Source organism: Pteropus alecto, unplaced genomic scaffold, assembly GCF_000325575.1.
Source record: "Pteropus alecto unplaced genomic scaffold, ASM32557v1 scaffold182, whole genome shotgun sequence".
NCBI lineage: Eukaryota > Metazoa > Chordata > Mammalia > Chiroptera > Pteropodidae > Pteropus > Pteropus alecto.
In genome coordinates, this window is record NW_006433946.1 from 4,913,862 (window position 1) to 4,930,544 (window position 16,683).

General features: G+C 33.3%; 1 protein-coding gene across 4 annotated transcripts in view; it reads right to left on the bottom strand.

The window, feature by feature from the left end:
- DIAPH2 (diaphanous related formin 2) overlaps nt 1-16,683 on the bottom strand; it is a 781,302-nt gene that overhangs the window by 370,113 nt on the left and 394,506 nt on the right. For all 4 annotated transcript variants that reach the window (XM_025044410.1, XM_025044409.1, XM_015586720.2 and 1 more), the window contains one exon: nt 8,904-9,033. In XM_025044410.1, the coding sequence (XP_024900178.1) occupies nt 8,904-9,033 (130 nt within the window). The remainder of the gene's footprint in view (nt 1-8,903; nt 9,034-16,683) is intronic.

A 16,683-nucleotide genomic window follows, 5' to 3' on the forward strand; every position in this document is an offset into this window, starting at 1 on the left:
AAAGGTTAAAACGTCAAACTATGACTCAAAGAGTAGGTAGTAACAAAGTTGAAACTAGAATGTACATGTTATGATTCTCATCTTTGGACATATTATTTCTAGTATGTGTTTCTTTCAGATGTGACTACACTAGAATCCTTTGTCACAGAGCTATTAGCTTCCAATAGGACTCAGGGTTTTTTCTCTTACTATTTTAGTGAATCTTCACATTAAAATGCCAGCTCCATTCTGACTGTTTTACATGGAAATACTGTTAAGGAGTTTGGGTAGTATAAAATTAGCACAAGTAAGTATTATATTTGCTGTTTACTAATTTACCTTATCAACTTGTAGAATCTGAATTCCAGAAAAGGAAACCCAATTAAATCCAAGAAATCACACCAATAGTGTAGCCCCCTATGACTTGGTCCTTGTGTTCAAGCCATGTTAGGAATATGTAAAAAGTAGAGAATGGAGGCAATTGCTTAGGTAACTCGGATACTGTTCTTATAATCTCCTGAAACCACCAACTTGTATATCCCTAAACCTGGCTGATCCTTACTGATGACTCTAGCAAAAGAATTGGTGATGCTGAAAACCAAAGTAATGGTAAACAAGTTGATTGCCAGATTCCACCAATTTTCCCTAGGAGTACAAGGGAATCGCCATTCAGGCCATGAGCCACTTTTTCTTATGACCACTGCTGTGGCAGCAAACAGCTGGTTCATTCTTCATTTCTGTCATTCTTCCCTCTTCCCTTATTCTTCCCTCTCCACCTTGACATTACTACTCAACATCCAGTCCTTTAACTTCTTGCGTCAAACATAGCCCTGTGTTTTACTTCAGGAATCAATCAAATTATAACATCTAATGTGTGAAAATTCACTTTTCAACCAACGAGCTTGAATCCACAATGAGATAAAACTGAGCAATAATCCCACATATCCTATTTCCTGACAATGAAGCAAAGACACGGTGATAGCAATGACAACGGTGACAGGCTCTGGTGAAAGATTTAACTCAGGATATGCTCAGGACATGTTAGGATTCAATGATATATAAGACAGCATAATATTGATAACAACTATAGAAAGATCACCCTGAATGTTTACACAGTATATAATGTGGTTAGAAGGTTTTTTTTTTCCTTTCTGTCTTTCTTTTAATACTAGAAGGCAGACATCTACTCTTAGACTAAAAGGCACTTTGATAAAATCCTTATGTGACATATGACATATAACTTGCTGAAAAATAATATTTACAATAACATCAGATCAGCTCTGACAGCAAATGTTTATACAATAAATGTGATCACTATAACCAAGCACATATTAAAACATGAGGAACTTCTGAATTAAAACGCAGTTTCTTTCTCACTTTTCGTAAGACATTGCACATTTTACAAATATGAATGACTGACTTCTTAAAAACGTTTTGTTCAAGCATACATACCCTGTGCACATAGGTGACTAGCTGAATGGATTTTCACAAACTAAACACACACATGAGACCAGGATCCAGATCAAGAAACAGAACATAACCAGCACCCCAGAAGCACTCACATAATCTCTTCCAGTCACTAACCCACTCCATGAGTAACCATTATAATGATTTCTAACACCATAGATTAGTTTTAAAGAACACTTTTCAAAGACCTGGTTTTCTACTTGTTTAACGTGTAAGAAGTTGAAATTAAATATTTGCAATTATATGTTAGTTAATATACGTATACAATGTGGTTAAATAAAGACAGTGACTAGGATGAAGTTGATGTTCAATAAGCATTCACTGAGCTGAACTTACTATAGTAGAACTGTGTTAGATTTTACCCTGAAAAAGCAGACTAATGACATCATACATTATTTCAGAAAGCATCATGCCAGGATGCAGCCATAAATACGGTGACCTTTACATTGTAATGCAAGAGAGTACAGGATCGAGCACCAAACCAAGACGTTCAAATAAGTACTGTGGTAGAGGAGGGAAGTAAGAGACCGCAGAAAGCCAAACCAGTTGGGGAAGACATTATGGAGGGGTGAGATTTAAGCTGGGGCTTCAAAAAGATACTTAGGGCTCAAAGGGGCTAAGGGAAGGGAGTAGCATCTCAGATTGGAAAAACTGCAGAAGCCTAGGTTCTGAGACAGGCAGAGAAACAGTGTGAGATAGATAAGCTATGCATATAACTTTCTAGCTGAAAAAGACTCTGGGCTGCAAAAGCTAAGGTATCCTGACAAATGCCTATATAAATCTATAAAGAATTGTTCATTTATGTTGAAACATTTTACTCTAATTCAAATGGCCATGGTCTCTGCTTCCTTTCACTGCTAACTGAAGATATTAGTGTTTTTAACAATTTCCTCTAGAAATGAAAATGAATTAGAGTGTTTCTGTATGTTATGAATTGAAAACACTGGTTGGTAATGACTAGATTACTAGCCAGCAAGAAAACATGAATTTCTTCCCTAAGTTCTTTTGACATTTCAGGTTGAAGACATTTTCTATACATGTTTTAGACCTCATATTGTTTCTATTATTAAAAAAAAAAAAATCACTTTGTTAAAAAAAATTGGGGTGACTGTGAAAGTAAGGAAAAAAAGAAGTGCAACAAATTGGAAAATTTATGACTTTGATTCCCTAAAACTTAATATTCCTTTAAATTTTATAAGATATTTATGGGATTGATATGATAATTTTTGCTGGATGAATTGCATTCGAAGTTATTTTTTGAACAGTATATATGAAAAAGTCCAATGAAACTAAAGAAACAATTTAACTTTTTATTAAAATGATATAACAGTATAATGTGTATTCGGTTTAACTCAGACTGCTAACATATAAGTAAGGCCAATTCTACTGACATTCTGTCACATCGGTACATTATCATTCTGTTAGTCTAACTTCCAAAAAGTTAGCCTGAATCTCAAAGTTTAACTCTGCTACGAAATCCTACACTTTAATGCTTTCTCATATCTTGGGTCCTATGAGTTACTGTATGTTAAATGTTCTAGAAACAGTAGGATTTTGCTCCATAGCTCAAAGATTTTTCAATAAAACAGCGGACAATAGGAAAGTAATTTTTTTTCAGGTATTAGAATAAAAGAAGTCTCAGCAGTCAGATATTACAATGAGACAGTTGGATGCCATTTGTCCCTGTGAGACTTTTAATCCTTACTGCTCACCATAATCTTTTATGGTTTGGTGGCCTCCATAAGGTTAGGTCTTTTCCAATATTAATTCAATTGTTTCCAATTTTATCCTCCTTGAAAGAAGTAAAATACAGACCAGGAAATATTGTTAAGTCCCAGTGTCCTCTTTATTCTAACTTATCTTGTTTTTTTCCTTTTGCATTTACAGTAAACAGTAGTTTTCAGGTTGCTATCCTTTATTTGTCAACTTCCCACAATGTCATATTTTACAATATGCCTTCTGTACTAAAATGATATGTAATGATACAGCTTAATAAACATTTATTAAGCATTTACTTCTGAGATACTGCACTAGCACTGAGACTATAGGGACAAATTGGGCATATTCCTTTCCACTGAGGAACTCAATCTAGGAGGTATATAGAGAAGCAAATGATGAAATAAAAAATGCAGATGTGGTATGTGCTATATTACTAATAAGGCTAATGTGCTGTTGTGATCCAGAAAAAGGTGAGAGTAATTTTGTCCAAATGGGGCTAGAGAGACTATTGACCACTGTGTATAAGAAAGAGCCTTTACACTCCAGTAAGTCTTGTATTTGGTCAGCATTTACTTTTTATATATTTTCCAACATGTGAGTATGAATCTCTGTTGTATATTTTAGATCACAAAGGAAGCAAAAATGGAGCTGAAATATATGTAATAAAATAACTCTAGACAAGGTCTGCAAACTTTCATTGACTCTCCCACCCAGTTGTGTGATTCCTTCATCATTCTGGGCCTCAATTTATTCAATTGTAAAATGATAAATTTGGACTAAATGCCATCTGGGGTCCCTTTTAACAGGGACTAGATGATCTCTGAAGTTTCTACCAGCTCTGGAGTTTCAGAAAACACTGTTTTGTTATTTTTGCTCCCCAACTTTTTTACTCTATTATTTTACTTTTTCCTTTTTATTTCATAGACTTTTTTTCCCCTACAGTATGTTCTCTAATCTGAACTTTTTTCATTACTAATCCTGTGAAGAAGTCAGAGTGGATAAATAGGTAATCGGAGTTATATATTATGACATGGAAAGATGGCAGATATCAAAAGGTATAGTTGGCCAATAAAATGTACAATAATTGACTTAATTCATAAGAAATTAACATTGTTTATAGGAAACTTAACCAGTTTTTATTTTGTAGGATGGTACTAATTTAACTGATATGAAACCCATTTCGGTTTTATGTAAAACCTTAGGATGAATAATGCCTTCAAATACATTAATATAATTTTTCCCTGTTGAGTGGAATAGTTTTAATTAAACTTTACGAACCCCTTTGGTTTAATCCCTGGAGCTGATCTATAAAACACTAGAGGTTTTAAATCAAACCATAAAAATCCTCAAAACTGAAAGTTAAAGCGATAGCCACAAGGAGGGAAAAACAATAAAGCATTTATAAAATAGGTCTAGTAACTAGCGATGCTTTATACAACATATATCTATAATATACAATTATATACACACATACATATAATCTTTAAAATTAATCATTGGGGAAATGGTAACTGTGGTTTATCAAATGTATTTTCAATATTGTAAAGGCATCGGAGTCTCTATAGCAACCATTTTTTTGTTTGTTTGTTTCTAAAGACCCATGGGTATGTCAAACATGAATGAGAGGACTTGCAGATTTATAATTTAACCTCAAATAAAATGACCAGAGCAACATTATTTCGTTAATTTCGCTGGTAAGAAAATTACATTGTATAGCTTGATTCTGAAATTTATAAGAGCTATGAGAATATCTGCTTAGAAGAGAGTTAGGCACTCTCCTCCATCATCCTTCCTGCTTGCCTCTCCACTCTCTGAAATAATAACTAAATAGATAAACAAGTGAAACCAAACCAAAACAAAACCACTCTGTAATTCTTTAGACTATGCTTCATAAATTTTCCCACCCAAGTATCCTTAATAGAAGAGAAGATTGAAAACCTCTAGGGATCTGCTGCTAGTGTGAAATTTCTTTGAAATCATTGTTTATATTTTAAAAATTAATGTGGATTTTGCATTCTACTTCATAATATATATCTGTTTGAATGTAGAAATGATGTGTTTTTCCCTACCATCTTTGAGTTGCAGAGCTCTAGGAAAATGTGCTAAGTTTATACCATAGCTTTGCTTTTTCCAAGATGCACACAATTTTAGAAGCTCAGCTTTACAAGGAATAAAGGCAATTATAAAATAAAATTTTCCATGGATCTCACATAGTTTCTACCTTCAGTTTTCCTTTCACATCAGAATAATATTTGTCTTCGTCAGTTAATTGAGGTCTATGACTTTAGTGATGAACTGAAATGTGTTATTTGCCATAGCAGACAGAAAAGATTCTCACTTTACCAAAATAAGGTACTTGGGTTCTATTAATAAAACAACAGAGGAAAAAGGGAGTAGTCATAAAATTGTTCTTTAAATAGGAGTTATATAATTCAGTCATTAACTGAATTAGTTTCATCTTATCTATATCCCTCCAGTTTAAAAAGAAAGGTACTTTTTTGTTTTCCCTTTTGAAGACAATTATTTCACAAGGAGATAGTTCATCATCAAATAAAATGAATTATATAGTTTTGATCTCTTTTCATTTTTGCTGATGGACTAGGAATATATATACACACATACACATACATATATACACATAAACACATACATATATATACATGTATATGTGTGTGTGTGTGTGTGTGTGTGTGTGTTATACAAAATGCTACTGAAGTTGACAGAATATGATTCAAACAAGAAGGAAGTATATATTAAGCAAACAGGATAAGTTAGACTCAATACCAAGGAAAAGTATTTAACTCTAAGTAAAAGGTAATTGGCTTGTTTCACCATGTTCTTTTTTTCCCTGCAGACTAAATTCAAAAGCATTTTCTCCTAAGGCTTTAGTAGCAAAATATTAGGGGAAAAAAGAATACGGATTCTGAACAATGATCTGACAAATGATAGTCAGTTGTCTTAGAGGACAGGGCAGGTGAGATTTTGAGGCATGGGATGCAGCATGAAATCTTACATGGAGACAAGATTATTAGAAAGGAATAAAAACAGCTCAAGAGAAAATATATCTGAGCACACTGAAATGAGAGCTAGAAGGAAATGAAAGAGTGATGCAAGCAGGCGGAATGTACTTAAGAACTTTTTGAGTTGAGAACTCTGAGTCTGAATTTCATAAAAAAGAAAAAGAACAGTAAAAATAATGTGAGAATGAGGATGGATGTGGCCCAAACAGTGAGATCAGAAGAGGATTTCTGGCAAAAGTCTTTTGAATACACTGGCGGAAATAATACACAAAAACAGACATAATCAAAATACAACAGAGGGATTTTGCTCTTGAACTGGATAGAAAGGAAGACGTTGGTAATATTGGAAAAGAAAAAATAAGAAAGGATTTACCAAAAGCCCAGACACAGGAAACAAATGGAACTGAATATAATACATACTTAGCTGAGACTGGAAGAACTAAGGTATTTTTATGATTGTGATGATTCCCCTCTAATAAGGCAATAACAACAACTATAATATTCATAGTAGTATATCAATTACTACTACTACTACTACTACTACTACTACTACTACTACTACTACTACTGATAATAATAATAAAGATAGTGGTATAGCAACAACTGAATGTTTACTATATGCCGTACCTTTTACTGCATACTTTGAACATATTAATTCATTTAATCTTAATGTTACCATCATTCCCATTTTATGCATATGAAGACAAAAACTTGAAAGTTTAAATTACTAGCTCAATTACTTATAGAATTGAGAAGTAATAGAGCTAAGATTAAAACTTTATAATATCTAACTCAAAGGGATGTGTTCTGTACACTAGCTTCATCAATAGCAGTAGTGGCTAAAAGTGTCTGTAAAAGACATAGATATAGATATACAGATATAGATACAGATTAACAGGTATTTAGACTTAAAATCCAAAGCTGATATTAGCTTCATTACAGATTTCATTACAGTTATTCCAGATTATTTTGATTAAAAATGTTTATCAGATATATTCATGTAAAGTATACTCGAGGAAAGAATTAAAAATTATTGTAAAATTGACAGACCATTATTTATTTAAACATATCCTTGATATGCTTCCTCTCAAAATCCTTCTGAAATTGAATCTACATGCTGAACAAATAAAATTTAGAAAAACAAATCCGGTAGAGGGCAATGAAAAAGCGATAATAGCCCTGAAATGAACTAATTTCAGAAGTGGTCTTATTCGTAACAGTTCTCAGGTTTCAAATTATAATACAAATTTCCTACATGTTGCTCTTATTCCACATTAGCTGCATTGTTGGTAAACATGCCTCTAGTCACAAAAGTATGTGTTTTAAATCCAAGGACCAAGAAATAGAAGTTCTTTAGAAAAGCAATTGCTAGAAAGCTGCTATTATAGTGAGTATAATTATCCATTGTATTATAAAAGTTTTTGTTAAAAAAGAAAGCAAATAAATAGTACTGTGGAGTTATAGTTTGTCTCCTAGTGTTATTCTGTTCCTTGGACCACAAAATGCGACACATTGGATTAAGTTAAAGCAATGTGTTGAGGATTTGATTGGCAATACCAGACGAGCAGAGATGATCACTAAACAATATTACACAAACTATATTTTAAGCTTTATAGACACACTGTTTTCTCCTTCAAAGGACACTAACAGATTTATATGCATTGCAATAAACTTGGAAAATGTATATGCTTTTGAGTCCTTACTGAAAGTCCTCAGAGTTACACAGAAATGGAATTACTACAGCACAATTTCAAATATGAGATTTATGGCATAATTTTCTTATTTAAGAGAGAAAATATACTTCTCCAAATATATAATCTCACCTTCAAAAATGTTTCTTTAATCCTCCTTTCTTTAACTTTTCAACTTCTTACAAGAGTAGACAACATTCACTAACCAACAAAGTTAATTAACTTGAATTACAATCTTGGAGACGTTTTTGTTCCTCTTCCCCAGTTTCTCACTAGTGCAAGTCCTGCCCATTCTAGTCCTTCAATAACTCCCTGCTATCTACTACATTAAGATCAGACTGCTTAGCATGACACCAAAATCTCTGAGATGACCACCTTACCGCTCCAGCCTTATAGTCAACCATGTTTTCACCTGCCCTAACACGTTCTGCCTTGCTCACTGGGCCTTGCTCATATTGTTTGCTCTCTGAAAAGCTTGCCCTTTTCCACGTCTGTAAAAATCTTGTCCTCATACTTCACCCTTTTTACCTCTTCCATGAAGCCTTCTCTTATCTGCCCATTTCAAAATACTTTCTCATCTAAACTACATTATATTATCTTTCTGTGCAGCACTTCTCATATTGATGCTTCTTTTATAAAGTATTTGTATACATGTCTTTTCTTATCTTCTAGATTTTAAACACACTTGAGTAAAGACTGTCTCACACTCATTTTGATACCATCAAGAGCCCCACAGTATGGCTCCTTTGCAAATATAGTGTTTATGAAATGAGTGAATGAACATACTATCTGATCAGAGATCTGATAGCTTCAAAACCTAGCAGTGTTAAAAAAAAATAAAGTTAAAAACAGGTCATTAAAACACACTATGCTGTCAAATATAAGCCAATAGAAACTATTTCCTTGCTTTTCTTATATCAGTAAAGAAACAAAAAATTTGATTAATGTTTATAGATTGCTTAATCCTACCATTTAGAATATAATACTTAGGCAAGGAAGAGTCTGAACGCAGTTAAAAATCAATTACCTTTGCTTGCACTTTCTACGTGTTCCAGTTCTTCAGGAAATTTCAGAATATCCCGGTATTTTTCCTCACAAATTTCAGCAAGAAAATGCAAGAGGGTTGTCTTTTGATCTGCTGATTTAGTATCTCTGATCTGCAATGAAATGACAACATTTTTAGTAATGCAAATATAGACTTTTTTTTCTTAAAAAAGTAGAATGAATGAATGAATGAACTCAATTCATTATAACTAATTAAAGAAAAGTTTGGGGTAGGGTTCTAATGGGATCTAGTAACAATGCTCTGGATTTTAAAATGAACTCCCTATTTTAAAAGTGAGAAGGACGACCAAAAAAACATTAAAAATTAACTTTGAATCTATATTTTTTACAATGTCTAAATTATTATGGCAAAATGAATAATTCATTTCATGAGAAAAAAGTATTCATTTAAGTATTGATAATAAGAATACAAATTAATGTGTGCTCTTGTTATCAGCATTCTCCTCTTTGCTTTATTACAGAAATATATTCTTAAAAGCTGATTTGCTTGTGAGGTTATATTTCTTTTTAGCCATCACTGGTACAAATTAATGTAAAAGAATAAGCACATTTTAACCCTCTTTTATTTGCATGGGCCATCAAAAAAGAATAACTGATAACTTCTTAGGTGGATTTATAAAGAGAATCTGACCACAGAGTCGTGATAATATGACAAAGTTTATTTCTCTGCTTACATACTGTATTTCCTTTTCAAAGACACTAGAAAAGAGATACTACAGTTAGAATGATAAAAATCTTTAAAGTATAGGACAAAAAAAACTATGATGGGAATCTAAGTGTTTTATTTAATATAACTCTCATACTAGACTAAGCTGGAAATGAAATCAGGATTTACTGAAAAACAAAGGGTAAATATGGCATAAAGTATCAAGTTTTCTCATTCTATTCGATGCTTTTATTCTATAATCCTTAGATGATGGGTTTGTCTACTGATGTTCATACTGATTCGGGGTTTTTAGCTTTAAGGATTACTCTGTTTAGAATAAATGAGTATTCTTCACAAACAGGTTTATGAAAAGGCTGTGGAGGATATTTAGGTAATTACAGAGTAATTTAATCCTCATTGTTTTAGTGACTAAGAACAACAACAACAAAAAAGATATTTAATCAATCAGGCCCATACTGACTCTGATTTGTGCTACAACTTTTTAACAACTGTTCATGGCCAAATGATATGAACAACTTAAAAGAAATATTAGTCACAAGCCTCAAAAGAAACAGCCACGGGGAGCATAATGTTAATAGTTCAAGTGGTCCCAATTATTTATTTTAGAATTTCTGGGATTACTTTATCCTACATAGGTAAAATATTTAAAATTTAGCATTATCATGCTGATCCACAAACACTTTTAAAGACTACAAGGTTGAAATGACATAATTCAAGGACAAGCTATAAGAACAAAAATCTACAAAATATTCAAGGGCAATTTGTCTTAAGTAAGACTTGCAGCTGTAGAGAAATCAATGGGAGGTTCACTTTCCAAATAGAAGTCTTTACCTGGGATTACAGTGTTATATGTTCACAAAATGTACCGTTTTCAGAGTATGCTGGATATTCCAAATAATAAGAAAATTAACATTTTCTTTTTTCTCTTACAGATTTCTTGAATTCCTAAATTTTACAAACATCAGGTGCATAGGGAAAATTGAAGCTACATCTTCCAAAGAGAAAGGAAATTGATCTATATTTTATGAACTTTGTGATGACAAATACACACACACACACACACACACAACAAAAACCCACCTAATTTTTCAGAAGGAAATTGCACAAGTATATTATATGCTTTTTAAATGCACATAGCCAATACTAGAAAGGAAAACACAAAAAAAGAAAAACAGCATTGTACTCGTATGTCAATTTTATAGATGATTTAAAACTCCAACTTTCGACATGCACACTTATGAGTTCTTATTTTTCAAAAGTTGTTTTTAATTGATAAATATTTATTCAGAATCACATCTATTAATTTTTCTATAAAGAAATTTAGTAGAGTCCATGGTTACATTTAAAAAAGATAAAGTATAACATTTCAGTTAAATACATATCTTGGTATCCTCGTCCAAATCAGAAAGAGTTATAGACAGAGAATGCATGTACATTTTTAAAACTGTAATATTCCCTTCAAAGCATGGGCAAACATGGCCAAGAACCTGTCCTACCAAGCTGAGAAATATCCTAGTTGGCATGGGAGACAAATTGTGAAACCTATGTTGTAATATTTATTTTTTAAATAGCCTCACACGAAGAGTCCGTTTTAAGGTTCCAAAATAGCAGAGAATAACCATGTCAAAGACGTGTTCTTTTTGATTTTTCTCTATGTGTATGAATCTTAGACCATTTTAAAATTTTAAAAAAATATTGAAATATAAAGGGAAAGAATATTTACTTATTAATGTATATTTACTTTGTATTATCATGACTTCAGTCTCTCTTACTGCATCTACACCATTCACACATTAGCCATTGACTCTTTCTCAGGACCTACAGTGTTCAAAGTCAGCATATATAGCAACTAAGAACATGTGCCTTCATCAATTCTAATGGCTAATGGCATTTATCCAATAATTTGCTCTTCCAAGTGTACTAGTTGGATACATACATCTCTTGGGGTGGTATAAAAGTAATTTATTCTGAGCTTGTGCAAAATCACTTCCAAAGTATTTGGGTAACTTTATTAAGAAATAAAATTGATTTCTACTTAATATCTGGTTAGCTAGAAATTATGTTAATTTTATATTAACATCATATATTCCAACAATAGTTGTCCAGATTATTTAAGGCTCAGTGGTGACTATACTATAAGCATTTCAAGGTTTGCTCAAACCAGGAGTCAAGTGCCTTTTTGCATAACTGCCTGTGCTTTCCCTCTCTCCTTCTCACCAGCCACAGTTAGGCAGGGGTATGAGAGATATAGGACTTCTCTTTATAAGATGCAAAAGGCTGAACAAAATGGTTACCCTACAATCCTCTGTCTTGTATATATTTTAAAAAAATAAAAACACAAACAGCAGTTCCAGAAATCGAAAATCTGTGACAAATTTCAAAACATTTTATAATATTTTAACAAGCTGGGTTATCAATGAAAACAACAAAAGAGTAATTCACTATATTCACTGATAAAGTGCCATCAGTGAATAAACCATGTAGCAACTTTAATTGTAATCATCTGACCAATGAAGGTCACACATAAAGATTAATAACTGAATTTGTACTAATTGTATCTACCGAATCTTTAATAACTTCCTGAAATGGTACATGAATACAAAATATCTTTAACAGAACAACACCTATTTCTATAGCAAATTTTGATCATTTCTCTTTTTTCTAATAAATGAGTACTGTATTATGAAAGGTAATATTTTTATTTGATGTGCTCAAATACATTTCCAAAACTTTAGTTAGGCAGACAGCAAAATATCTGAACTAACTGCCATGTAAAAGATGTTTTTTTTTTTATTTCAAATACTCTCATTCAAGCCTAAAAATCTGCGGTCTTTGCCCTGTCTTTGAAATCAGGCAGTTTGAGCACACAGAAACCAGCACACTAGCCTGAGAACCTGAGACAACATTTTAATCATCTATGTCAGTCACACTCAATCTTTCTGTGAAGGACCCCTTCTGTGGGTAATTTTCCCTTCTGCTGAGATGTAATCCTATTTCTTCTAGCACTGTCCTAAGTGGAAACTGAAAATAACTGACCACTATCTTCTGTATAACCACCTCTCACAGAGTGAGAGTTCCCTTCTCATGTGTCCTGTTCTCTAAACCAAACAATTTCAGTCAATTTAACCTCTGCGCACAGATGTTACTTTTCAAATGTTTAATTTTGTCATAGTAAATTAAACAGTTTATTAATTTTAATTATAAATTTCATAATTATAAGTTATTCATATAACAAAACATATATAAATGGGATATTTTAGATTATATCTCCATACATTTATGAATGGAATATGTTATAGTATATATATGTGAATAAAATAATTTAAATCTATTCAAAGTTTCCATTGCAAAGGTTCCTGTCATCTACTAAAAAAGCATACAAACTTCTTGGTTTTGCATATAAGGCCCTTCTTGAGCTCACCCTTGCCTATCTTTCTATCCTGTTCTCTGCTTCATACCCTTCTCTTCAGTCTCTTTACAATTACTTGAACATACCATGCAGTGTCATACCACTGTGCTTCCGTACACCTTATTCTCTCTCTAGACTCTCTTTCCTTCTCCCTCCTTTTTTTCTACGTGCCTGGTGAATATCTATTCATATTTCAAGACTATGCGACTACCATCTCCTTTCTAAAGATTTCTCTATCTCAGGAGTAATTAATACCTTCTTTTACTCTGTTCCTTCACTATAAACATTTCAACATAGTTGTTTCTTCCAGTCAATGTAAACTCTTTTAAGGGTAGAGATGACGTTTTATTATTATTATTATTTTTAATCCAGGGTACCTAGGAGGATGCTAGAACATACTAGGTAGGCAATAAATGTTCCTTCTCTCTGTCAAGAGCTATAAAAGTCACTTAATTATTATGTCTTTCTTAGCCACTCTATCTAAAATTGCAGTCTGCTCTCCCAACACCTCTCACCTACTCCCTATTATTTCTCTCCATAGCAATTATCTCAAATAAACTGTGTACTCAATTTATTTACTTATCGTACACCTCTCTATACTAGAAAGTCGGTTACACAAATAGAGGGCTTTTTCTGTCTGCTTTACTCACTTTTGTACAGCCAGTATCCAGAACAATGGCTGGCACACAATCGACACTTAATACATAATTTTTGAATGCAAAACATGGGTGGTTTCCTCCCCATTTGCTTATGTTCTTCCTGAACTTAGATGCCCTTCTTCCTTCATCAGATGGTAGTAAACAATTCTTCTTTTAAGGGGGAGGGAAACCAACATCTGTTACCTATTTATCATGTGCCTATGGGCCAGGCACTTTGATAAGTGTTTTATGTGTGTCACTTTTTCTTTAACTCTCAAAACCATCCAGCGAGTTAGTTATTAATTATGCCCATTTTAGAGATAAGAGAGTAGGTTTAGAGTACTTAAGTGGCTTGATCTTGGTCACACAGGTAATCAAAGTTGGTGCTAGAACACAGCATGGTAACTTGGGTACACTGGATAATTAATACTGAAGTGAATTAAGTATCATGGTTGGTGAAGAAGGTGTGTGCGGAGGGGTGGATGTGGAGAATGAGTCATTCAGGGAGAGTGGTGTTGATGAGCCTTCCGCAACGTCCCTGAAAATAATAAATTCTGTTTTTGTTTTTCCATAGTGATTTATATATAATCCAGTTATAGTATTTGTTCCAGAATATATACTTGTGTTTACACAATCATTCTCACCTATCAGATAGTGAACTTCTTAAAAATGAGCACTTTATCAATTTTGTTCCATAAATTAGGCCTAAGGGGATGAAACAATGGAAAAACTAAAAATTATAAATCATGAGAAAGGAGAATGGATGGGCACTGACTACTTCATTACTTCTCAAATCATGGTTCTTGAGCCAGCAGTATCAGCACCACTTGGGAATTTGGTAGAAATGCAAATTTGGGGGCTGCACACCAAAGCCACTGAATCAGAAACTCTAAGGGTGGGCTCTATTAACCTATGTTTTAACATACTAGAAAAAAAAAATCTGATATCGTCTCTAGGTGATTCAGATGCATGCTAAATTTTGAGAAGCACAAGACTTCTTTGAAGGAAATTTCCAGGCAAGAAGATGCTTGGCAATTGTCCACAGCTTGTCTGAACTCTCTCATAATTACTTTTACATATAACAAGTTGAAGTGTCAACGTAATTTCAAAGCTTAGTGTCAATTTAAAACTAAAGAGGAATTGTCTGGCAATTTGTAGCATTTGAAGGACAGAATCACCGTGAATGTTCTTAATTTACATAAAAACAAGACTAATTTGTATCGTAATTTACCATCTACTTATCCAAGAGTAGAAGACCCAAGCAATATGCTCCATGCTGTGAAGAGTTTAGATAGATTGTTCATAAGTCTTCTAAACTTTCCCTCTCCTTCACCTAAAACTATATTGAAATTACTTACATGATGCTGTAGTATGTCTTGTCTACTGTGTATTAGCATAGTGATGGACTAGATAACTCAGCAAATCATTCATGCCTCCCAACTCTAACTCAAGCTGCAGACTCACTTCTGACTGGCAAATCTGAATTGTTGCTTAAATATTTACTCAAGAGTTTTTAATGAGAATATCAAATTTTAGTTGCAGACAACAAGTTTCAATGCTTTCCATAAAAGTCTTGCAGTGCAAATGTATTTCAATGCCCCTTACGTCAGGGTCAGCGTGTACTGGCTTTAAGGAGACAGACATGTCAACTCAGATGACAAAAAGGGTTTATTCACATGAACCTAGAGAGATCAGAACACAGTGGGTGAATGTAAAGAAAAAGAGGGCAAAAAGAGAAGGCATCATCCTGACCTATAACACAGGCACACTGTGTCTGATGATGCATTTCCTGTGTTAGCAACCCCATTTGGAGTTGAGGTTCCAAGAGTGAGAATGTGTTCATGCATTACCGGACATTATATAGGGACAAAGCCATGGACCTTATGCCCCTACCTAAAGCAATGTTACACCCAACTTGCAGAGTGGCCCAGAGAATTATCAACATCAGTAAAGATGCAAATATCCAGCCAGCTGCAGGAAAATGTTGTCTACCAGAAAAGAACATGCAGGAGAAACAACAGGTTTTCTCGTACAAATTGCTGTAGAATCAACATATACCAGAGACTAAACTGATTTTCATATAAAGAACGGGAGAAAGGTAGTAGTAAAACAGTGTAGATATTACTAAAGGCAAAGTTTCAGGACATATTTAAGCAGGTCTACCTTTAAAGTGTATGAAAACGTTAACATGAGATAAAAGTCCATATCCATAGATTGCATCTGAAAGAAGGCCTTTCAGAACCCTCTCCTCATTCCCCCTTAGTGTTTATACAGATGGCCATATGAAACTCAGCAAATTTATCAACAGATCCTGTTCTCAGGGAAAACCGTAATTGCCTAATCTGTGTCAAGGAAAGAGTTTTGACAGATAGCGACACTACACGATATACATTTATACTGGATTGTCCTTGAAAAGAAAGGAGACAGTAAAATGTAGTGAAGGAATCTGGTTAAATCATTGGAATAAACCCATCTACACAACCAATATGATCAGATAATTCAACTTCATTTCTCTTAGTAAAATTTTTCCCTAATCATGGCTTCTTTTTTCCCTATTATATTCATATGTTCATGGAACAGTTAATATTTAAGCAATCATGAATGCTCCAGTGCATATATCAAAACAACTACTATTGCTTGCCAGTCTTGATACAACACATGAATTCTAATGTTAGTCTCCTTTATTTAAGCAAAATTAAGTTCTGTGCTATCTGCCAAGGGTTGTTTACAAAGTATTGCTTTCTTCAATACCACCACATACTGCAATAACATTGAAAAAGATAATGTATTTTTAAGGATTGCAATTACCATAAAGACATTAGCTCTGTAGCTATGACTAGCCAGGTTTAATACTGCTTTCCCAGTTTTATTTCTAAATCTGTTACTAAAAAATGTTTTTTCTGGGCACTACATGACCAGGGCTGACATGAATTCAGCCAAATGTCATTTACAGTTGAAAGATGTCTTAATTCTTTATGTGGGTTTGATTGTCCCTTTTTTATACTCTTGATATTGGTATTTTAATGTT